Genomic DNA, 24,148 nt, shown 5'->3' on the forward strand with positions numbered 1-24,148 from the left:
GACTTTAAATGATCAAAGTCTGCAAAATAAAATGATGAACTCAATTTTAGGCCTTTAACTTCCATGATCTTACTAAGTCTCCTTTGCAAATGTAACAAATATCTCAGGAAATATTTTTAGAGAAGGAAGTGTTGCATCAATTTGACGCCGTCCAGCTGATAAGTTTCTTTATTCTCCAAAACTGTTGGCTGAAGAATATATTGATACTGTAGAGAGAAATTACGCGTTAAACAATTCTTTGGTGTCATATTCTTAGAGTGAAAGAGTAAAAGCAGAGACGAGATGTATGATCGGGAAAATCAGAGTTTTAAATCTGAAATCATGTTTAAAAAAATGTTTTAAAAATGTTTTAAAAATGTTTTAAAAATGTTTTAAAAATGTTTTAAAAAATCATATTTTCATTTACATTCATATTCCAGAGCTTATGATCAGAGCTGCTCTTACACAGACCATTATTATTTTGATTAATATTCTTACACGACATGAATTGCCATTGAAAGACGTCGTTCTTAATAAGTTCCCTCATCTTTTTTTTTAATTTTTCTTATCCCTTAGATACAGAACATCTGACGCATCAACATCGGTACTTCTGCCGTGTTGAGTCAAATTCGTTTCATTCATACCTATTCGTCAGTTGGTAAACAGTCAAACCACTTGTGTGAATTTAATCAAATAGACGTGCTTAATCTGTGCCCATAAACGTCATGAGAAGTTTATTAGATTATTAGGAGGTTAAATCCTCTGGCTTTGAACGTCCAGTGCAAAACATTTCAGTTTTGTAAAACGGGAAAGATTTTTTCTAAATTTATTTCTTTTTACTACTAACCTTTTTTACGCAAGAAGCTTGTCTTGTTTGATATTCTTGTCGTATGACTGATGAAACCAAAAGCAAGAAACCGAAGTAAGACTTTCTCTGCAAAACAAAGATAAATCCAAATAGGTATTGTAAGAAAGACGTGAAACTTTCTGTAAAATAGAAGTAAATAGGGTAAAAACGGTTACCAAGTATAAAGATTGAGCTTGATTTGTTCAGAACAACAAAAAGGCCGTTCAGGAACCTGAAAATCAATGGCTTGTCAACTTCTCCATAAATTAAGCACGCAAGGTTAATTTATCAAACAGACTAGATTTTCCCGCCTTGAAGTAATTTGAAATCTAGCAATGCTGCTAGCAATGATGCGTAAGAGCAGCTCTGATCATAGAAGCGCTGGAATATGAATTTAAATGAAAACATGATCAAATAGCTATTGTAAGAAGGACGTGAAAACATCTTTAAAATAGAAGTAAAATGTGTGAAAAAAATTGATGAACCGAGGAGGGAAAAGCGGTTACCAAGTTTAAAGATTGAGCTCGATTTGTACAGAAGATAAAAAAGGCCGTTGAGGAACCTGAAAATCAGTCGCATAAATTAAGCGCACAAGGTTGAATTATCAAACAGACTAGAAATATCTCCCCCTTGAATTCATTTCAAATTTAGCAATACAGTTTAAGGAAATATTTTTAGAGAATAAAGTGTTGCGTCAATTTGACGCCGACCAGCTGATAAGTTTCTTTATTCTCCAAAACTGTTGGCTGAAGAATGTATTGATACTGTAGGGAGGAATTACACGTTAAACAATTCTTTGGTGTCATATTCTTAGAGTAAAAGAGTAAAAACAGAGACGCGATGTATGATCGGGAAAATCAGATTTTTGAATCTGAAATCATGTTTAAAAAAATGTTTTAAAAATGTTTAAAAAAAATTTTTTTCATTTGAATTCATACTCCAGCGCTTTTATAATTAGGGCTGCTCTTACACAGACCATTATAATTTTGATTAATATTCTTACACGGCATGAATTACCATTGAAGGACGTCGTTCTTAATAAGTTTCCTCTTTTTTTTTAAAGTTTTCGTCTTATCCCTCAGATAAAGAACATCTGACGCATAAACATCGGTACTTCTGCCGTGTTGAGTCAAACTCATTTAATTCATACCTATTCATCAGTTGGTTAACAATCAAACCGCTTGTGTGAATTTAATCGAATAGACATGCTTAATCTGTGCCCATAAACGCCATGAGAAGTTTATAAATGTTTATATCATGTACTTATTGCATTTTTCGCGCGGGGTCAGTTATCTTCGGCAAAACAAATTTTAAGATCCAGAAAGATAGTAGCCGTTGTTAGTGTTCCCAATGTAAACAATGGGTGAAATAAGGCCATTCGAAATGGAAATGGAAACTGTTTTCATGAAAATGTTCATCACATGAGAAGAAATTCTTCCTCCCATAAAATCTTCGTTTGGCCCCGGCTTGTCTAATGTTGTTTTCTTGGCCGTTCTCACTTGCTTAACGTTTTTTCAGTGTCAGTTGTAACGCAGAGTATACACAAATTGCAGAGTATTACTAAATTCCAAATGAATTCAAGGCGGGGAAATCTAGTCTGTTTGATAAATTAACCTTGCGCACTTAATTTATGGAGAAAATGACAAGCCATTGATTTTCAGGTTCCTATACGGCTTTTTTGTTGTTCTGTACAAATCAAGCTCAATCTTTATACTCGGTAACCGTTTTTCACCCATTTTACTTCTATTTTACAAAAGGTTTCACGTCTTTCTTACAATAGCTATTTGCATTAATCTTTGTTTTGCAAGGGAAGTCGTATTTCGGTTTCTTGCTTTTGGTTTCATCAGTCATACGACTAGAATATCAAACAAGACAAGCTTCTTGTGTAGAAAAGGTTAATAAAAAACAAATTTAGAAAAAATCTTTCCCGTTTTACAAAACTGAAATGTTTTGCACTGGACATTCAAAGCCAGAGGATTTAGCCTCGAAATTATCTTAGGATCTGGCAAAGATTTGTTGCTTAAAACTTGACTTTAACTGATCATAGTCTGCAAAATAAAATGATGAACTCAATTTCAGGCCTTTAACTTCCACGATCTTACTAAGTCTCCTTTGCAAATGTAACAAATATCTCAGGAAATATTTTTAGAGAATAAAGTGTTGCGTCAATTTGACGCCGTCCAGCTGATAAGTTTCCTTATTCTCCAAAACTGTTGACTGAAGAATATATTGATACTGTAGGGAGAAATTGCATGTTAAACAATTCTTTGGTGTCATATTCTTAGAGTGAAAGAGTAAAAGCAGAGACGAGATGTATGATCGGGAAAATCAGAGTTTTAAATCTGAAATCATGTTTAAAAAAATGTTTTAAAAATGTTTTAAAAAATCATATTTTCATTTAAATTCATATTCCAGAGCTTTTATAATCAGAGCTGCTCTTACACTGACCATTATTATATTGATTAATATTCTTACACGACATGAATTACCAATGAAGGACGTTGTTCTTAATAAGTTCCCTCTTTTTTTCAAAATTTTCTTCTTATCCCTTAGATAAAGAACATCTGACGCATTAACATCGGTACTTCTGCCGTGTTGAGTCAAATTCGTTTCATTCATACCTATTCATCCGTTGGTTAACAATCAAACCGCTTGTGTGAATTTAACCAAATAGACATGCTTAATTTGTGCCCATAAACGTCATGAGAAGTTTATAAATGTTAATATCATGTACACATTGCATTTTACGCGCGGGGTCAGTTATCTTCGGCAAAACAAGTTTTAACATCCAGAACGATGGTAGCCGTTGTTAGTGATCCTAATGTAAACAACGGGTGAAATAAGGCCATTGGAAATTGAAACTGTTTTCATGAAAATGTTTATCACAGCAGCAGAAATTCTTCCTCTCATAAAATCTCCGTTTGGTCACGGCTCTTCTACTGTTATTTCCTTGGCCTTCCTGAGTAGCTTAACGTTTTTCAGTGTCAGTTGTAACATAGAATATATACAAATCGCACAGTATTGCTAAATTTGAAATGAATTCAAGGGGGGGATATATTTCTAGTCTGTTTGATAATTCAACCTTGTGCGCTTAATTTATGCGATTGATTTTCAGGTTCTTCAACGGTCTTTTTTATCTTCTGTACAAATCGAGCTCAATCTTTATACTTGGTAACTGCTTTTCCCTCCTCGGTTTTTTTCACACATTTTACTTCTATTTTACAGATGTTTTCACGTCCTTCTTACAATAGCTATTTGATCATGTTTTCATTTAAATTCATATTCCAGCGCTTTTATGATCAGAGGTGCTCTTACACAGACCATTATTATATTGATTAATATTCTTACACAACTGAATTAAAAGGAGATCGTTCTTAATAAGTTCCCTCTTTTTTTCAAAGTTTCCTTCTTGACCCTAGGATAGAGAACATCTGACACATTAACATCGGTACTTCTGCCGTGTTGAGTCAAATTCGTTTCATCCATTCAAGTTTATAAATGTTAATATCATGCGCACATTGCATTTTTCGCGCGGGGTCAGTTATCTTCGGCAAAACAGGTTTTAAGATCCAAGAAGATGGTAGCCGTTCTTGGTGTTCCCAAAGTAAACAATGGGTGAAACAAGGCCATTCAAAATTGAAACTATTTTCATGAAAATGTTCATCACATGAGCAGAAATTCTTCTTCTCATAAAATCTACGTTTGGCCCCGGCTCGTCTAATGTTGTTTCCTGGGCCGTCCTAAGTTGCTAAACATTTTTCAGTGTCAGTTGTAACGCAGAGTATATGCAAATCGCACAGTATTGCTAAATTTCAAGGCGGAGTGATAATTCTAGTCTGTTTGATAATTTGACCTTGTGCACTTAATTTATGGAGAAGATGATGAGCGATTGATTTTCATGTTCCTGAGCGGCCTTTTTTTGTGTTCTGTATAAATCGAGCTCAATCTTTATACTTGGTAACCGTTTTTCCCTATTCGATTCATAAAAATTTTTTTATTTGCCCATTTTACTTCTATTTTACAAAGGCTTTCGCGTCTTTCTTACAATAGCTGTTTGATTTATCTTTGTTCTGCAGGGGAAGTCGTATTTCGCTTTCTTCCTTTTGGTTTCATCAGTCATACGACTAGAATATCAAACAAGACAAGCTTCTTGTGTAAAAGGTTAGTAGTAAAAAATAAATTTAGAAACAATCTGTCCCGCTTTACAAAACTGAAATGTTTTGCACTGGACATTCAAAGCCAGAGGATTTAACCTTCAAATAATCTTAGATTTTGGGAAAGATTTTTTGCTTTAATCTTGACTTCAATAAAATCTCCGTTTGGACCTGCTCTTTTAATGTTGTTTTCTTGGTCTTCATAAGTAACTTAATGTTTTTCAGTGTCAGTTAAAACGCAGAGTATACACAAATCGCACAGTATTGCTAAATTTCAAATGAATTCGAGGCGGGAAAATCTAGTCTGTTTGATAATTCAACCCTGTGTGCTTAATTTGTGGAGAGGATGGTGAGCGATTGATTTTCAGGTTCCTGAATGGTCTTTGCAAGTCTTCTTTGCAAATGTAAAAATATCTCAGTAAATATTTTTAGAGAATAAAGTGTTGCGTCAATTTGACACCGTCCAGCTGATAAGTTTCTTTATTCTCCAAAACTGTTGGCTGAAGAATATATTGATACTGTGGGGAGAAATTGCACGTTAAACAATTCTTTGGTGTCATATTCTTAAAGTGAAAGAGTAAAAGCAGAGACGCGATGTATGATCGGGAAAATCAGATTTTTAAATCTGAAATCTTTTTAAAAAAGAACATGAAGATGTCGTGGTTTTTATTTGAATTACGGGGAAGTTAGAAAGCGACGTAGTTCTGTTTTAGGTTTTCTAAACGATTCTTAGCTCACCGATGAAGCTGTTCCCTTTTTTTCACTCTTGTCAGATTGTCGTTCATCTCTGTTTTGCAAGGAGAGCGTTATTTCAGTCTTTTACTCTCGGCTTCCTCAGTCAATTGATCAGAATACGAAACAAGATAAAACTCTTTGTTTAAGAGTAAGCAGTAAAAATAAAGAAAATATTAGCTTACAGTCCCATCTCTCTCTCTCTCTTTTTATTCAAAAAATGTTTTCGGCGCCTGCTCAAATCAGGCGCAACGGAAATTGAATTCAAGGACAGCAATTTTTGATGTGGAAAGAAGAGCGCTTCAATGTTTTTTCAACGACGCTATGGGCGAAACAAAAAGTCTCATTTATATATCTCATACCAAGAGATTAATAACTGCAGTTTATAGTTTATTGTCTTAGACCGATCAAACTTAGCACTTTGTTCGCACACGAGCTGCTTGCATTTATCTCTGTTTCTCGCCACTTTTGGTCTCATCACCCAAACAAAGCGTGTTTATTTTTGAAAGGGTTACCAGCAAAAAACTAAATTTAGTTATTAATAAAGCTATTCTTTTCTCGCTTCGAAAACAAATATATTTCTGGTTCAGTAAATGTAGCAAATTCAGTGATAAGAAAGAGTTGTAATTCCAAACAAACTAATAATATTTGTGGAGAGCTTCCAAATCGGAATCAATTTTTGATTTGGATAGCAAAATATTAAAGGTCTGCATCATCTTTACCTTTTAAATTTATGATACCACTGGGAAGTCTTCCTTCTAGCTCCCTCACATTACCTTGCTTGTCAGTAGGGAGAATTTAATGTTGTATAAAGAAAAAACTCTAAGCTGATAAATATTCTCGTGGCTTGTTCGCTGAATAATATGTGGATATTGGAAAGAGAAGCAACATGATTCTCAGTTCTGTGACTTGAATGTTTTAAAAATCGAGCAAAGCACAATTAAAACCACCAAACTATTATCAATGATATGTGAGCTCCAATAGATTGTTTTCACGTGACGTCACAGAATTAATTTCCGCCATGTTGGTGCACATCTACGTCTCGCGTTTCAGTCATTACTATATGCAAACACGGTCCAAAATTGCTATTCCTTCGTCTGATCCAGACCATGTCGTCCAAATTCCACTGTTTGATTACGTTAAAAAACTGGATATAAAAGTCAGAGAGCGTATCTAAAGAAGATCTCGACTATCGGAATCGATCCTGTTTTGATAGGTGGGAAACACTTCGAGCCTGATTGCTTACCGCCAGTGGAATCGACTCATTTGCTCTGCTATTTTGTTTTCAAGACTAGCTATTACACGCAAAAAAGTCTTCCGCAGTCTCGAGGCCTACAATCAAATCTGGATTATTACCACGAAGGATGGGACAATAAACTGCGCTCATTGTTTGGGATGCAAGGCAGGCCTAGCCGAATCATGTTCGCTCATAGCTAGTGTGCTATTTTACCTTGAGGCCTGGACAAAGGTTAATGGAAGGCTTTCCTGTACGTAAATTAAGTGCCCTTTGATACTTCCCAGTTCCGCAAACAAGGTGGAATACTCCTGTGTCCGCGATATTAACTTTAAATCCGCTAAGAAAATGAAAGCCGACCTTGATGAAACGATAGAGAATCTCAATGAGAGACTTTAGGTTTCTGAGAACTCAGAAGTCTTTTCTGAAAGCCGCGTTCAAAAACTGGAGGTGCCAGCGCCGACGCAAGCGGAGATGGAAAACTTTTATTTTGACCTCAGCAAATGCAAAACAAAGCCAATACTGCTGAGCTTGGTGCCCACTGCTGATTCGACATCGAAAGAAATGTCGATAACCTTTATTCCTGGTTAATCAATTATTTGTTTTTTGGACTCGATTTCTTCCCAGAACTGCCTTTCACGTTCTCCTGCAACACGTTTCAGCTCACGACCTCTCGCTTGGCGGCAACTTCAAGATCGGCTTGAAGCTTTTCGACAGAACCACATTTCTGATGACCTAGATTTTGGGTTGGAACAAAATCTAGATCGTAACGATCCCACAGTTTAGCCGCTTATCCGGAGACAAAATGTTCGGACCCGGCCGTAGAAAGTTTCCTTACTTCTTCTCGTCGACTAGAAATGATTGAAAGTATTCCTGCCATATTAATTCCTTTATCACGACCACTTCGGGTCCCACAGCTAAATATCGCGTATAAAAACCATTTTTTTTAATCATAAACACAACTTCTGGTCATATGTTTACAGGCAGGTAATGTGCACCAATATGGCGGCCAATTAAAATGAGATCACGTGACTAAAAACGATCTCTATTTATTGAAATATCTTATGAGCAAGCTTTAATGTAGGTTCCATCCTTCTTAAGTTTATAATAATTACTTTTATCCAATAATTTTCCTATTCAATCTTACAGTAGCTCTTTGCATGTTCATTGCTTTGCAGAGAAAGCTTAAATCAGTTTCGTGATTTTGGTCTCCAAACCATCCCGAGATCTTTTTTTTTTCAAAGGTGAGCGGCTAAAATTTATTTCATTAACATTATGCGTTAACACGTTTTGGATGGAAACTTGCTACTTATAGAGATAAAGCCCTCCATTATACCTTGACTTTCCCTAAACAAAACGAGCACTGTGATTGATTGATTCTTGGTCACGTGCCCCTAATCAAATTCAAATGTATCCCGACCAGGATACAATTTTACCGTTTGACATGGTTTAATGCTACTGTGGTTTACAGATTTAATGAATGTAACCGAAGAAGTTACCACTCATAGACCCAACGTTTCGACACCTGTCTAGTGCCTTTATCAGAGGTGATATAAACGCTGCAACAAGAAGTCCTTTTCTACGATCACTAATTAGCTGCCTTTTTTCTGACGAGGTGTAAATAGGCGTCAGGAAGTAAGCCGCCATCATCACGATTGAAAGGAGCGTGGGCGGAGTTAATATGCCAAGCTTTCAAATAAAGGCGCTGGTGGTAACGCCTATTGGTGGTGATAATTTTAGACTTATCCCACCCAATTGCATGGTTAGTTAGACACGTGTGTTCCGGGGTTTTGAGCTACTTTAACGTTGTGGCTATTCAAAATTCTCTCGATGGGTTCCGTAACACCCCGAATGTAAGGAATAACAGCAAAACCAGTCGTTGGATCCCTTTCATCAGGAGTGCTACTAGTTGTAACTGGTTTTTTGAAGTTGGCATTCTATATCACCCCTGAATACAACGAATACATCGGACAGACCAAACGTCAGTGTGGTACAAAGAGCATCAAAAAGCGGTTTTCTTTCGCAAAAAAAAAAATTCAGCTTTATCGGAAAACACATGCCTAACCAACCATACAGTTGGGCCTATGAATTGTAACTTCTTCGGTTACATTCATTAAATCTGTAAACCAGAGTAGCATCAAACCAAGTCTGATTGCCGACCTGGTTGCCATGTGAACTTTAATATAATTTTGCAGTTGTTGCCCGCGCGCTGAATACAAGAGCATGATTTTGCCAAATGATTGTTTAAGGGAAAGTCGAGATATATATCAAAGCACTTAATGTATGGTTCCTCGGGAAACTAATTAGTTTTGTTTCCTTGTTGGACTCTCGGGAAAACAAAACTAAAATTTTCCCTAGGGACCATACATTAAGTGTATATTGATATTGTAAGGAGAAACTACATGTTAATCACTTCTGAGATAATCGAAACTAAGATCCCGTATGTTATTTGATGAATCTTATGAGCAACTTGGCAAACAATTCTGCTTCCATCTTAGGTCTTTTTTCTATTTTGATGATTTCTTTTCAATAACCGTGCGAGTAAAACGTTATTACACCAGCTGTTTCCATTTACGTTTCTTTGTCTGGGAAAGTCTAATTTCATTTCATTTCTTAATTTTGTTTTCATTAGTCACGCTATCAGGCACCAATGTAAAAGGCATGTTCTGTTCTGGATAAATTGGTATATGACTTACTGAAGTAACGCGTATGTAGTTGAATGAAATAGAAAGATTTTCCTTCGTCTGAAAGACAAAGCATCATATAAGTGGTTGAAACTTTTGGTAGGATTTTTCTCAAATTAATTATGCGAGTTCCTAAGACTGACATGCCGACTTGATCTCTATGGGACAAACGGTTAGAAATACCAACACAAATCTTGCACAAATATCCTCATCTGGGCTCAACTGAACAGTTTTATACTTCATTTAGCTGTAGAATGTGATTTTTTTTGTTGGATTTATGTCCATCAAATTTTTCCACCACGCAACGAAACTAGATCTACGTCACGCACAGGCGGCCCAAGCTCCAGCTGTGAGATGATGATCTTGCGCAATAACTGTCATGGCGGAATTATTAGACCGCTTTCTTTAATGAGAAGAACCCATTTTAGCGAGTTGTCCATTTCGAGGTTTTTCTTATGTACGTATAAAACCTCGAAATGGACAACTCGCTAAAATGGGTTCTTTTCATCAAAGTAAGCGGTCAGATAACAAGAGATACGCTGTGGTATTTTTATTGAGAATTTGACGTATTTTTTAATTCCTTAGAGCGGTCGTAAATATTCCGATACAAGCTCTTATAATTCCGCTATGACCGTCTGTTATTGCGCAAGATGATCATCTCACAGCTGGAGCTTGGGGCCGCCTGTGCGTCACGTAGATGGATATCTCCAGATCGATTCAAGATTTGCCTCGATTTTTAAACAAATAACAACGGAAATCAGAGCTTAGTTAGTCCCTGGTTTTTGAAGGGCAACACAGTGAGGATCCTGATCGTGTTTCACGTACGAGTTTTTTGGAAAATTCCCGCGTTGTGTTATCAGTGTTAGGTTTTTTTAAGCTTCCTTTTTTTGTTGATTTTTTCTTACGACAACAAACAGGAGAGAGCCGTCATAAGTGACGCTGCAGAAATCCTAAGATCAGTCCAGATAGGTTTAAATGTCGTCATATTTCTTCTGAACACTGATCGAGGCCTACAAGCGACTGAGTTATGTAATGAATGTGTAATTCTTCTTCAAAACCTTGACTCTGGTAGTCACCTTGGTATCTCCCATGTACTATTCAATGCGTACTATGCCATCTCTGGTTACACGGATGCAGAAAGACATGCCACCAAACTTCTTGACACATTTAACCATGCTTGGAGACTAAACATAGAACTGGGAGACAAATATGAAGCACAAAGCCGGTTTATAGAGGCAAAGCAACTCTTTAAATGCGCACTCACCATCATGAAAACAATTGGTCACAAAAGAAAAGAAGCACAGGCTAATGGGAGACTTGGAAATGTCTGTGCTGGCCTCAGTAAATATCAGAAGGCTAAAGAATATCACAAGAAAGCTCTTGCCATTGCGATAGAAATTGGCGACAGAGAAGGAGAAGGAACAACATACGAGAACCTCGGAAATGTGATTCGTTCCCTTGGCGAATATCAGAATGCTAAAGAATATTACGAGAAAGCACTTGCCATCACGATAGAAATTGGCGACAGAGGAGGAGAAGGAACAACATACGGGAACCTCGGAACTGTGTTTGATTCCCTTGGCGAATATCAGAATGCTAAAGAATATTACGAGAAAGCACTTGCCATCACGATAGAAATTGGCGACAGAGGAGGAGAAGGAACAACATACGGGAAACTCGGAAATGTGTTTGGTTCCCTTGGCGAATATCAGAATGCTAAAGAATATCACGAGAAAGCACTTGCCATTGTGATAGAAATTGGCGACAGAGGAGGAGAAGGAACAACATACGGGAACCTCGGAAATGTGTTTAATTCCCTTGGCGAATATCAGAATGCTAAAGAATATTACGAGAAAGCACTTGCCATCGCGATAGAAATTGGCGACAGAGGAGGAGAAGCACCAGAATACGGGAACCTCGGAAATGTGTTTGATTCCCTTGGCGAATATCAGAATGCTAAAGAATATCTAGAGAAAGCACTTGCCATCGCGATAGAAATTGGCGACAGAGGAGGAGAAGGAAGAACATACGGGAACCTCGGAAATGTGTTTTATTCCCTTGGCGAATATCAGAATGCTAAAGAATATCACGAGAAAGCACTTGCCATTGCGATAGAAATTGGCGACAGAAGAGGAGAAGGAACAACATACGAGAACCTCGGAAATGTGTTTGATTCCCTTGGCGAATATCAGAATGCTAAAGAATATCTAGAGAAAGCACTTGCCATCGCGATAGAAATTGGCAACAGAAGAGGAGAAGGAACAACATACGGGAACCTCGGAACTGTGTTTGATTCCCTTGGCGAATATCAGAATGCTAAAGAATATTACGAGAAAGCACTTGCCATCGCGATAGAAATTGGCGACAGAAGAGGAGAAGGAAGAACATACGGGAACCTCGGAAATGTGTTTGATTCCCTTGGCGAATATCAGAATGCTAAAGAATATCACGAGAAAGCACTTGCCATCGCGATAGAAATTGGCAACAGAGGAGGAGAAGGAAAAACATACGGGAACCTCGGAACTGTGTTTGATTCCCTTGGCGAATATCAGAATGCTAAAGAATATCACGAGAAAGCACTTGCCATTGCGATAGAAATTGGCGACAGAAGAGGAGAAGGAAGAACATACGGGAACCTCGGAAGTGTGTTTTATTCCCTTGGCGAATATCAGAATGCTAAAGAATATCTAGAGAAAGCACTGGCCATTGCGATAGAAATTGGCGACAAGGGAGAAGAAGTTGCAGCATACTACGGTCTTGGAGTCGTGTACTGCAATCTTAATAAAAATCGGAAAGCTGAAGAACATTTTGACAAAGCAGTCGGCGTCAGTATTGCAATTGGTGACAGAGAAATGGAAGCCTTCGCTTTTGCAGGTTTGTCACATGTCTCTGATTCTGTAAACGACAGTCAGAAGGCAAAAGAACATTGTGAGAAGGCGCTTACAATCAGCAGAGAATGTGGCAATAGAGAGTGCGAAGCACAACTATACCTAAAGGTTAGAAGTCTATCTCAGTCGTTTGGTGTATATGATAAGGCAGCATATTATTTACAGAAAGCGTGTTCCATAAGCAGCCAAATTGGACACAAAATGATTGAGTTTCAATGCCTTCTTGCTATTACAGTGTTAAAGATATCGCAGTCAGAGGTTGTGGAGGCAATGAAATATTTTCTCCAAGGTATTGAAAAATATGAACAAATCAGAACTCTTCAGAAAGGAAACAGTGGATTTGAAATTTCTCTATTAGAGGAACACGGTACTTTTCCCTACAAGTTACTCACTCACCTCCTTTGCGGTAGGGGAAAATTTCGAGATGCTCTCTATGTTGAGGAGCTGGGACGAGCAAGAGTCCTCGCAGAACTCATGGCAGACAAGTACTCCGCTGAAAGCCACATCTCAGCTAATCCACGATCATGGTTCGGGATTGAAAACATCGCGAGAAGAGAAAGTAACTGTGTGTTTTTGTACATTTCGTATGAAGATCGGCAAGTTCTTCTCTGGGTATTGAAAACAAATGGAGACATTTTCTTTCGAAAAACAGACGAAGTGAAAATAGACACTCTTATTGCTGAGCAAGTTTGCGAAGTGGAAGGAGTTTTCAAAAAGAGCGCCCAATGCTTTGGTGTTTTACCTGCAGCGAACTGCGAAGACCGATCGCTGGATGACAACGTGACGACATCTCTTCATGAAGAGAGCCAAGCAAATTTGCGTGGTGACGAAACCAAAGATACCGGAAGAGGTCATCATTTGTGCTACGAATGGATCGTCACACCTGTGGCCGATTTACTTACAGAGCCCGAAATCATCATTGTACCGGATCGTTTTTCGTACCGAGTCCCATTTGCTGCCTTGTGTGATGAACAAGCCGGAAAATATTTATCGGAGAACTACAGAATACGCATCATCCCTTCACTGACAACTCTCCGGCTCATTCAAGAATGTCCAGCAGACTACCACAGTCAAACTGGCGGACTGGTTGTGGGTGATCCTACGGTTGGAAAAGTGCAATACAATGGACGTGTCATTGACATTACACCATTGTTCTGTGCAAGTAAGGAAGCGGAGATGGTTGGTCAACTACTGGGTATTCCGCCTTTATTAGGAAGTCGCGCAACAAAGCAGGCGGTTCTTCAAGCGATACCTTCAGCGAGTCTGATACATCTTGCCGCCCATGGAAATCCCGAAAGAGGAGAGATTGCCCTCTCTCCTCAATGTACTACTAACAGTACTCCACAAGAGGAAGACTACCTCCTGACAGTGTCCGACATTGAAGGGGTTCAAGTGCGAGCTAAACTGGTAGTACTCAGCTGTTGTCACAGTGGGCGTGGATTGATTAAAAAGGAAGGAGTTATTGGAATCGCTCGAGCATTCTTAGCATTTGGTGCACGTTCAGTGTTGGTAGCATCGTGGGCTATAGAAGACAAAGCAACGGCAAAGCTCATGGAACATTTTTATAAACACCTCGTAAGTCGAGAAAGTGCCAGTGAATCTCTTCACCAGGCCGTTCAATGGTTGAGAAGCAATGGATTTTCCAAACCTTCCCAATGGGCTCCGTTTGTGTTGATGGGGGACAGCGTGACATTTGATTTATGAAAGTAAGTAAGTCTGATTATAATGAGCAATTTTTACGATAAACCAATTAGCACATATAACCTGTTCAGTTCACTCAGTTGTCCTAATTTTGTTTTTATCGAGTGCTCGGAGCCAGAATATTTCCACGAAAGGCTTTCTAAAATTGGCTTTGAATTAGCGTTTCTTTTGTATGCAATATACTCAGAAATAATTATTCAAGGTCGATACGATACCACACGTTATGACGATGAATGTGACTTGAGAAGCTGAAAAAGTTCACTTTATCTGTAAAAAAATCAACAAAAATAACAATAAATTGAGAATCTTAAAGTTACTTTCGTATCAAGCACGGTATGTTCGACAAGTTTGGATAATCATACCCAATGGCATTGAAGAAGAAAACAATTTCTTCAATTGAAAAATCTGTTCCGTTTACTTTAAAGATGAAATAGCGACAAATTTATAATGTTTTTTCAGGAAAGAAGAATTCGAGGAGGACAACAACGAGGCGGAGAAGAAACAGAGTGACTACTGATCCTACACAAAGATTTTTCGTCCTAAATATTGTCGTTCAATGGACACTGGTATTACTTTGCGAAGACATTTTTAATCTTTTTATTTAGTCAAGTAGTAGATTTTGCGTGCTTTTGTAGACAGGGCTTAATCGAAAGGCAGCGACGATGAAACCTGCAATTAAGTTGTTTGATCTATTAAGTATACTATCAATAGGGAACTACAATAAATTGGGATGGGAAAACTGAACGCAGGAAATAGGCTCAATGTATAAAAATATGAGAATGTTGGCAAAGCTTCGTCAAAACTCAAAATTAATCCTTGATTTAAATCATTATAATTCTGTTTTCAATTCTACCGTTAGACGCACACGTGATCATTAAAGAGTGATTAAGACTGTTCACAGGTGCAGGAAATAATAACAAACTAACAGAAGAGGGAAGAAAAAGTGCCGAGATACTGAAAAAACAATCCAAAAAAAAAAAGAGAAGGTAATTATGTAAAAATCAGACAGAAAAGAGAAAAATGCTTGAGAATTACCGCAAAAATCAAACAGCTTGAGAACAGAGCGCTACATATTAATCTAAAATTTAAGTAGAGAAGAGAACAAACAAAGTGTAGTATACTAAAAGAAAAGTATTAACAAATAGAGAAGAAGAGAAACGGTGAGCGAATTATTGAGATAAAATTAGGAGAAAACATTGCGCGAGATACTAACGCCAAACAGAAGAGTACGAACAGTTCGTAGGATATGAACGTGACAATCAGCCAGAATTAACCCTTTAACTCCCAAGATCTCATTAGAAATTCTCCCTACTGTCTGCCATAAAATACTTATGATATCAATTTGGAGAATTTGGCATTGGATCAACTTTTAGTCCCCTTATTGAGTTTTCTTCTTTATTCTCCTCACCTGTCTGCTTGATTCTGTGTTGATATTGTGAGGAGAAATTCTGTCTTGGTCACTCATGGGAGTTAAAGGGTTGAGGAACAGAACAGAGGGCTAGATTCTATAATAGGAAAGAAATTTAAGTTGAAACAAACAGTGATGTAGATATTAACTTGGAAATCAAACAGAGACGAGAAAAGCATTGTGTAAGATTTGAACGAAATTTGAACCAGAGGAGAGAACGAGCTATGCAGAAGATTCAACAAAACAAAATTACCAAACAGAGCAATGAAAAAAAAAAACAGTTCTCAATATAATCGCAACAAACAAAGTTAAAACAAGAAACGGTGCCTGGACAAACAGTAATATCATAGGCATGCAATGCATGCAAGAGTTATTTTTTTCAGCTGGGTGAGTTGAGGTGGGACACTGTTCAATCAGGTCGAAACGTGAGACTGAACTACAAAACTTTTTTCTGCAAATTTTCAACATGTTTACTTTTTAAACGTTAATACTAGGAAAAGTCGCGGAGAGTCAATTAGAAACTTATTTTACAGCAAAATTTCAACATATTTAGTTTGATACATTAATACTGGGAAAAGATGCTGTTATTTAATATTTCAGTGCGCCAATCGATGGCTCAGCTTTCCAGGAAGTCAACAGTACACTAGGAAAAGACGTCAGTTGTAGAAATAGAAATGGAGATAGAAATGGATCTAGTATTTCCACTCAAACCGATAAGGAAAAGAAATATTGCCAAAGGTTGATGTTTTAGTGGATCATGTTGTGCCTGGATTTCAATAGGTTGAATCGGGAATTTTAGCAAGATGGAAAGCGTCCTTGATTGTATTTGAGGTTTTGTTTCATCATAACTTAAGTTGAAATAAGGATGATAGAGAAATGCTTGATAATACACACGGATCTTTTTGCTGCGGAGCATTTTAAACACCTGGCCCCGGTTGTTCAAAGGATGGATAACTTCTTATCCGCTGGACAAACCGCTATTCAGCGGATAAATTTTACCCATGGTGCTATGTTGGTTGTTCAAAGTATGGATGGGGCTATCCACTCGCTATCCAGTGGATAAATTTATTCATCCTTCGAACATCCGGGGCCTGCTGGCATTTAGAGAGCTACACCAAAGAAAGCTGAATGAGGACTTTGACGTATTTTATACTGTATTTTATCCCGTATTTTATAGGCCACATAAATGAGATTCGGTAGCATATATTTTCATTGTAAAGTAATGAACCATTACTTGGAAATTAAAGCACTAAGTTAAAATACAACACACATGTGATAGTAAGCATATCTTCTTTATTTTTCGGTTTTTACTCTGAATTCGTTGCGATTATCTATGGTGGTAAATATGTTGTGCTTCCTCTGTTGAGGAAATTTTTCTGAGTATCAAAAATGCAAACCAAACTACATGAAGCGCACGAGAAAAAGTGGGTGATAAGTCGGGACTGTTTTCTTGTCTCACATTTGATTCGTCGAGAGGCTATGGAGAAGAAAAGAACCCACTGCTACCCGGGATTCGACACTCAAGGGAAAATTCCTCAGTCGAACGAAGCCAATGAGAACGCAAAATTGTCACACGCAATCGCCACTTTGCGCGGGAAAACGCGAGTGACCGAGTCGTGACTGGTTTTAATGCCGCATTTGATTGGTTGAGAGGTTGGCAAGAGTTTTCCGGGCCAATCACAGCGCGGGGAAAAGCAAAACCTATGCAATCATTGATTACTTTTTGAGCCTCAACCAAAGGGGCTCTAGGTGGCAGGTTTCCAACCTACTGCAATTCCCGCTCCGCTACGTCCCAGGTTCATACTGCTAACCAACTTCCAGCAATCTTGTTCAGGGACGTATTCCTCGAGAGTGTTCAAAAACCCTTCTCCATCATAACCTCCGACTACATAAAGTTTCCCGCACAAAACAGCCGCGCTAAGTGCACTTCTCCTGTGTATCAGAGGCGAAACAGTTATCCATATGTCCGAGGCTGGGCTATAGCGTTCAACACTATTTAATTGTGTTTCGCCGTCATATCCACCGATGGCATACACAAAGCCATTCAACGAGGCCGCTCCTGCGCCACTACGACGCTCGACCAGCGGAGACACTAATTTCCACAGATCAGTATCCATGTCATAACATTCAACACTGAAATGAAATTCAGAAAAACATGTCCCTTGTAAATATGAACGGGGGGGGGGGGGGGAGAGAGGGGTTGATAAAGGGGAAGAAAGTTAGTCTAGCTAATTAATTATCATCACATCAGAGGGTGGTAGAGAACTACCATCCATTTGAAATCACAGCGAAGCAACGAACGAGACTTTACGATAACAGAGCTTCTAACCATTACACCTGTCAACTCATGAGAGCGTATATAAAGAGATCTTTGGAATCACAGCGAAGCCACAAACGTGACTCTCGAATAACAGAGCTTTCAACCAATACACCTGTCCACTCACGAGAGTGTATATCTTTGACAACATTTGGCTTTAATCCCCAAAAAAGGAAACACGCACGACTTCATCATTGTGCAGAAGAATTAGTTATTATATTGCTTATATGAAGCAAAGAAAAAGAACTTGGCCAATTCTAGACCGAGCAAGCTTGGTCAATAACGCATATATATCGACATTCATATCTTAGTTTGTAGTATGCAGGAAGTTTATCATCAAGGACCTTGTTAAACTGCCTACCACAAATCTCCTACAGTTCATTGAGTGGTAGGGCGTATGGAGTGCTGATCTCCAGGTTGTATTATCGACTCTTATTAGGAACATTACAGCATGGTAGTGTCATTCACTGGATGAAAACATCTTACACTAAAGCGAAGGCTTACTTTGCGCTTACTTCGTGAAAAACAGCATCACACTCAAACAACTCTTAACATTCTATTACCTCCTGAGCCTGTGTCTTCCATCAAATCCTCCTGCGGCATAAAGCTTTCTATCAAGTACAGCAACAGCTACGCCTAGCGAAAAAATGGAAAAATTATAAAAAAAAAAAAACCACAGCATCCGTTACAGCACTTGCAAAAGAGAATGTGCATCTCCTTCGCCAAAATGTTCAAATTTTTTTTAGGCCATCCTAGTTCCAAACTTGATTTATCATTGTCTCTTTTGTGCTTTTCTATCTTACGAAACTAATATTTTGTAGTCATTTACAATCGTTGTGAATCTTCTTCATTCTCTGTTACCCTTTTTCCTTCTCGGTTTATTATCACCTCTTTTGTGTTTTTCTATCTTATTAAAGTAATATTTTGTGATCATTTACAATCTGTGTCAATCTTCTCCATCCTTGGCCATACTGGCTTGTACTTGATTCATCATTCCCTCTTTTATTTATTTTTTTTCCTACATTACTATGCACATTTTGGTATTTTTGAGACAAATTTAGTTTTTCATTGCACAAAAAGCAGCTCAAACACTTGACCCCCCAAAGGAAAGGACTGAGAGCAAGACAATTTCAATAACATGGTGACTGAATTCAATAAAAATATTGCTGAACAACCGTGACAACATTTTTTTAAACAGATCTCCTAGCTATATTTTATTCAAAGTTGCTAAATGACAAACTAATAACAATAAAAATGGTAATTACCAGACAAACTGTCACCAGAAAAAATGTGAAAATGAAACTCTGATAGTGTTTTATGCAAACATGTGGCCAAATTGGTGACTTTTTCTACAAATTTGAGCAATAAATTTTTTCCTCTTGCCAACTGGTTACCCAAACAGTTCCAGCTTGGAGCGGTGTCTTAATGTACAACCTTGCCCAAAACCTACCTATGCGAGGAAAATTAAGTGACATAACTGTTGTCCATTCATCTTGTTTGACATCATATTTCTCCACTGATGTGTGACATGTGTTCCCATTTCCTCCACCAATTGCATAAATACAGTCATCTACCACTGCCACGCCCAACCTGTTGCGTGGTACACTGAGGGGTGCCATAGGCTTCCACTCATCTCGCAGAGGATCATACCTGTCTACGGAAGCTGTGTCTATGTTCCCAGCTGGGGTGTTGTTGCGACCACCAATTATATACAGCATGTTATCTGTAAATAGAGGATGACTGAGTTGACTTACAAGACTGAATTATTTAACTCTTTACACCTTAATATCAGTATGCATATTCTCCACACTGTTCTCTATACATTCCCTCTAGTACTGGTAAGGAGAATTGAACAATCAAGAGCTTCTTTAGTTGGTGATCATTTCCTTGATTCTCATGAGCTTAATGTGTGATTCAGGGGGAGATATTGTAGGGAGAACTTAGGTGTTAATCACTCTTAGGGGTCAAAGGGTCAGCTGGCAGAGCTTAGGTCTCTGTAGCTTGATGCAACCAAAGTTTACCTATCAGTTAACTATTCCACTCCTAGGAGTGATCAAGACATTTTTTCTCTTTTTATTATCAATAGAATATCAAGTTGGCAAGTGATGAAAATAGTAAAAAATAACAACTTCATACTCTTGGGGGGAGATAGGCATTGCATAAGCCAGGATCTAATACAAACTCTTTACTGATCTGGAGTTCAGCAAAATACCATTGAGCTTCAAGGCAATATACTTCATCTATGTATAACAAGTTTCCTGGATTCTGCTGGAATCAGTCATATAAAAGGTGTTTTTCCTCTAAGGGAACATTGACTACCTCTGTCTTGTCTGCATGCCAAATGTTTACAAAGTGTGTGGATGATCCACAAGTATTGGAACATATACAAAACATTTTTGGAAGAGTTCCAATACTTGTGGATCATCCACACACTTTGCAAACATTTGGCATGCAGACAAGACAGAGGTAGTCAATGTTCCCCTTTTCTTACAAAAATGTTTTGTAAGAATAAAAACAGCAAAACAAATTACAGCAATTAGTCATGAAAATAGAGCAAAAAACTGAAAAAAAAAAGCAGCAACAACAATCATGAAAAAAGAAAGATTAATTAGGTGTTGAATTTGTTTGTCTAAGGCATGAAATTTCTACTAAAAGTATTGTCAACAAAAAGTCTCTGACAGCGTTTGAGGCAACTGAGCTTGACTGTTCCAAGGTTTTCTAACAAAGGCAACCAGTAATGTAGGTTAGGGAAGTAAGATAACAATGTAATTATTGTTAATTATTGTGGAAGTTGGCAATTTCCATTTAACATAACTGACAGCTGGTTCATGAGAAAATCCATATTAATGTCAAGATTTACTAAAACTTAGTTTGAGTAATAAATTTCATGATCTTTAAGTTATAAACATGTACATGTATGTATATCTCTTGGTAAGTTTTGTATAGCATACCTTTTATTGAGCCAAAGTTTTAAGCCTCTGAAATTACTCTTTTTCTTAAAACCTTCACATTCAAGGTGTTGAGAATTTCTTAGAATTTATGTGGACCTCAGGGTATTAAAATTGCCTCAAATTCGATTCCCAGAAATTCCCAAGAGTTCCACACTTCTTAAATTATAGGTACTTTGTAAAGCTGAGAATTCCTAGGAATTCCTAGGGATTCCAAGTCCTCACAAAACTGGAGTCTTCCTTTCCCAGAAATTCCCAGTAATTCCAAGCTTTTTAAATCAGAGTTAATATGCATAGTTGGGAATTTTTGAGAATTCCTAGGAATTCCTAGGAATTCCTAGGAATTTTTAGGAATTCCTAGGAATTCCCAGAAATTCCCAGAAAACTGGGAATTCGGTTTGCAAGGGTCATTTGCATAATTGGGAATTTTTGAGAATTCCTAGGAATTCCCAGGAATTCCTAGGAATTCCCAGAAAACTGGGAATTCAGTTCGCAAGGGTGGACAGGTCCATTATAATGTGAGAGATATCTACATATAGTTATCACAACTCAGCCAAGAATCCAGAGAAGTCATTCCTGGAGGTTAAGTAAATAGGAAAATCATACTTTAAAATACTCACTGAGAAGGCCTCAATCAATGTTTCTTTAAACTCAGATCTCATGCCCTGTTCACAACACTGGATGATCGAGTTAAGGTAAGAATTTGAAACAAAAGGCACTCGTATATGTTTCAGTAGATCCTTCAGTTCCTGTGTTCTGTTCGTCAGATCATGAGTTACCCATCGTAACAAGGCTGCAAGAACCTAGTAGATGACCATAATAATTTAAGAATTTGATATGAATCATTTTTTAAGTCAACTTATACTTTATGTATCTGCCTCACTGAAATTTACTTAACTTTTTCACCCTTTACAGTGACTAACATCTAATTTCTCCTTACAATATCACCCCTCAGTCACATAGTAAGGTCACATGGATAAGGGAAATGTTTATCAAAAAAAAAAGAAGATTTATATCTTTAAAAAAATTCTCTTTGTAAGCACCTTAGGAAATGTACAGAGAACAGTATGGAGAATATGCATACTGGCGTTAGGGTCTAAAAAGGTCAATGCAGAGAGTCAAAGGATGGGATAATCATTGATTCAAACCTCACCTCATCTTCCGACTTCACAAAAAGTTCATCTCGACTTACTAAGTCGACCAAGCGGTCTTCGGGCAAGGTTTGAAATTTTTCACTTTCTGAGACTTGTAAAAAGTGGCGAAAAATAAACTTTTCTGCTACTTAACTTAACTTAATCCAAACAGCCATAAATCTCTGAAAAGTTCTTTATACCGATACAGTTCGATGGATCAAGTTGCGATTGTATAAAGTCACAACAGGCTTTTTTAACGGGACAGATTTGTAATATACAGGATACCGGTAGCACGTCTTGAACATTTTCTTCAGTGATTCGAATCTGCGCTGTGTAAGAGAACTCGATCAAAAGTTCCACACTCTTCGGATCCATCGATCCATAGTGTTATGCTGTTTTGGCGACTCTCCAATACGTCGCTCGTAAACATGGCGTAAAAATATGGACTAAAGGGAACATGATACATGACATATGAATAAAGGAAATACTGTTTCCTTTTGTCTGATGACCCATATTGATTTATGTTTACCGACGCCCATTTTAGACACTTTTAGCTACTAATGCAGATTGTGGGACAATTACTCATTTGACATCGATCCTTCGTGAGAGTATGAAAGGTCACGGAAGAATGTCACGATTCACCATTCTCGACACATTCTCGTTGCTGTTTTGGTCCGCCTTAAGAAAGTTGCTCCTAAGCTCTCCAGGATTCCATCCAATGTTCCTTAACATCTTTGGATCACACAAACCACGAATTCATATTATGTTTTGTAGACAGGAGAGAATGAAGAGCGATTTATGCCGTTGCTGTTTTGAGCGGTAATTCATAATCTTTATTGAAAAGCCGGCTCATGGCGGCTGTCGTTTTGCTCTAATCTTCTATCTATAAATGGCCAAACAAACGAGGACATCTATGAGTCGATATTGAGCGGAGAATGCGTAAATATGTGAAACCTTCCCTGAAAAAATACTGATTTAAACCTGACGATCGAGTCTAAGGTCGATGATACAGGTATATGAGATTAAAAAGGCGCTCTGAGGCATTTAGTAACTCAGTTAGGATTTTAGTAATTTGTTTAGAGTCAACATTTGGCTAAGATTTGAATCCAAAAATCCAAGTTATTGGGGTTTAAGCTATCGTGATGACTCTCCTGAAAGTGATTGTCTTGTCCAACTTCCATTAGCGGAAGTCAACACCGGTCAAGATGTTTTCGACGCTGATCCATTAAAAATGTTCCTTCGATCGTTTGGGATGGCGCTTCGTAAGAGTTGTTTTTCGGATAGCCTGCGTGTTGCCATCGCCAAACGATCAGCGCTAAAGACCTTTTAACAACACGCGTAGAAAACATCTTGACCGTTGTTGACTTCTACATCCTCAAGCACACCACAACGACTCCTCAGTTTAAATAGTGTCGTTTAGTTTCTTAAATTCGTTACATATCTGCTCCAAGGTTAATTGGCCCACATGCCTATTCAAGCACTGACAGGCGCTTAATTTAGACCAATGACTGATAGGGGGTAAGTTTCGAAAGAAACTGCGATGCCGCGTCGCTGGGGAGTATATCAAGATAATTTTGGTTTTATCAGAGTTGGTAATGTAAATTGGCCACTATAAAGAGTTTCAAAGCTGACGTTTCGAGCGTTAGCCTTCGTCAGAGAATTTATCGCGAATCTAGAGTTCGTAGTCAGTTAATCAGAGCAAGTAAAAGTCGACCAGAGTCGAGCAGTCAGTCAGAGTCACAGCGGCCTAAGATAAAAGAAGAAAGGGAAGTAAATTTGCCATAAAGCATATGAGAGAAAACATATCGAGGAGACTGAAAAGGACAGGCCGAGAGTCCTTTGTGCCTTTCGCTATAAGCATGGTACTTTGTGGAGGCCCGACTGTCCTCTTCATGACTGATATTCTTCCTCTAGCGATCAAGCTTCAAGAATGACACGCTCCACGTGCTTTCCAAGCTTCAAGAGGACAAGGTTCAGGTAGAATGGAACAATGCCTAGTCTACTAAAAGATATTTTGACTCGTATCAGTATTTTTTCAGGAAAGGTTTTACATATTTCCGCATTCTCTACTCAATATCGGCTCAGAAATGTTCTCGTTTGTTTGGCCGCTTATAGATAGAAGA

At 38.0% G+C, this 24,148-nt stretch overlaps 1 protein-coding gene and 1 pseudogene across 2 annotated transcripts; one reads left to right on the forward strand and one right to left on the reverse strand.

The window, feature by feature from the left end:
• The first annotated feature begins 9,790 nt into the window (after positions 1-9,790).
• Positions 9,791-14,222, forward strand: LOC149037817 (uncharacterized). The gene is made up of 3 exons (XM_089186409.1): positions 9,791-9,802; positions 10,548-12,384; positions 12,505-14,222. Exons 1-3 carry the CDS (start codon positions 9,791-9,793, stop codon positions 14,220-14,222), a joined length of 3,567 nt encoding a protein of 1,188 aa, XP_089042535.1.
• Positions 14,223-16,906: 2,684 nt separating this feature from the next.
• LOC149037818 (kelch-like protein 20) lies at positions 16,907-22,491 on the reverse strand (annotated as a pseudogene). Its single transcript, XR_016180780.1, has 5 exons — positions 22,046-22,491; positions 21,439-21,695; positions 19,395-19,702; positions 18,508-18,580; positions 16,907-17,760 (listed from the first exon to the last, which is right to left on the reverse strand). The product of XR_016180780.1 is annotated as a kelch-like protein 20 (transcript).
• Between the last annotated feature and the right edge of the window lie 1,657 nt (positions 22,492-24,148).

The sequence above is a fragment of the Pocillopora damicornis genome, chromosome 11 (assembly GCF_964200805.1).
Source record: "Pocillopora damicornis chromosome 11, jaPocDami1.2, whole genome shotgun sequence".
Lineage (NCBI taxonomy): Eukaryota > Metazoa > Cnidaria > Anthozoa > Scleractinia > Pocilloporidae > Pocillopora > Pocillopora damicornis.

Excerpts from the sequence above, each read along its gene's own strand:
- LOC149037817 (XM_089186409.1), top strand. Across the intron at positions 12,385-12,504 it reads AGAAGTTGCAGCATACTACG|GTTTGTCACATGTCTCTGAT; the intron begins GTCTTGGAGTCG and ends TCGCTTTTGCAG.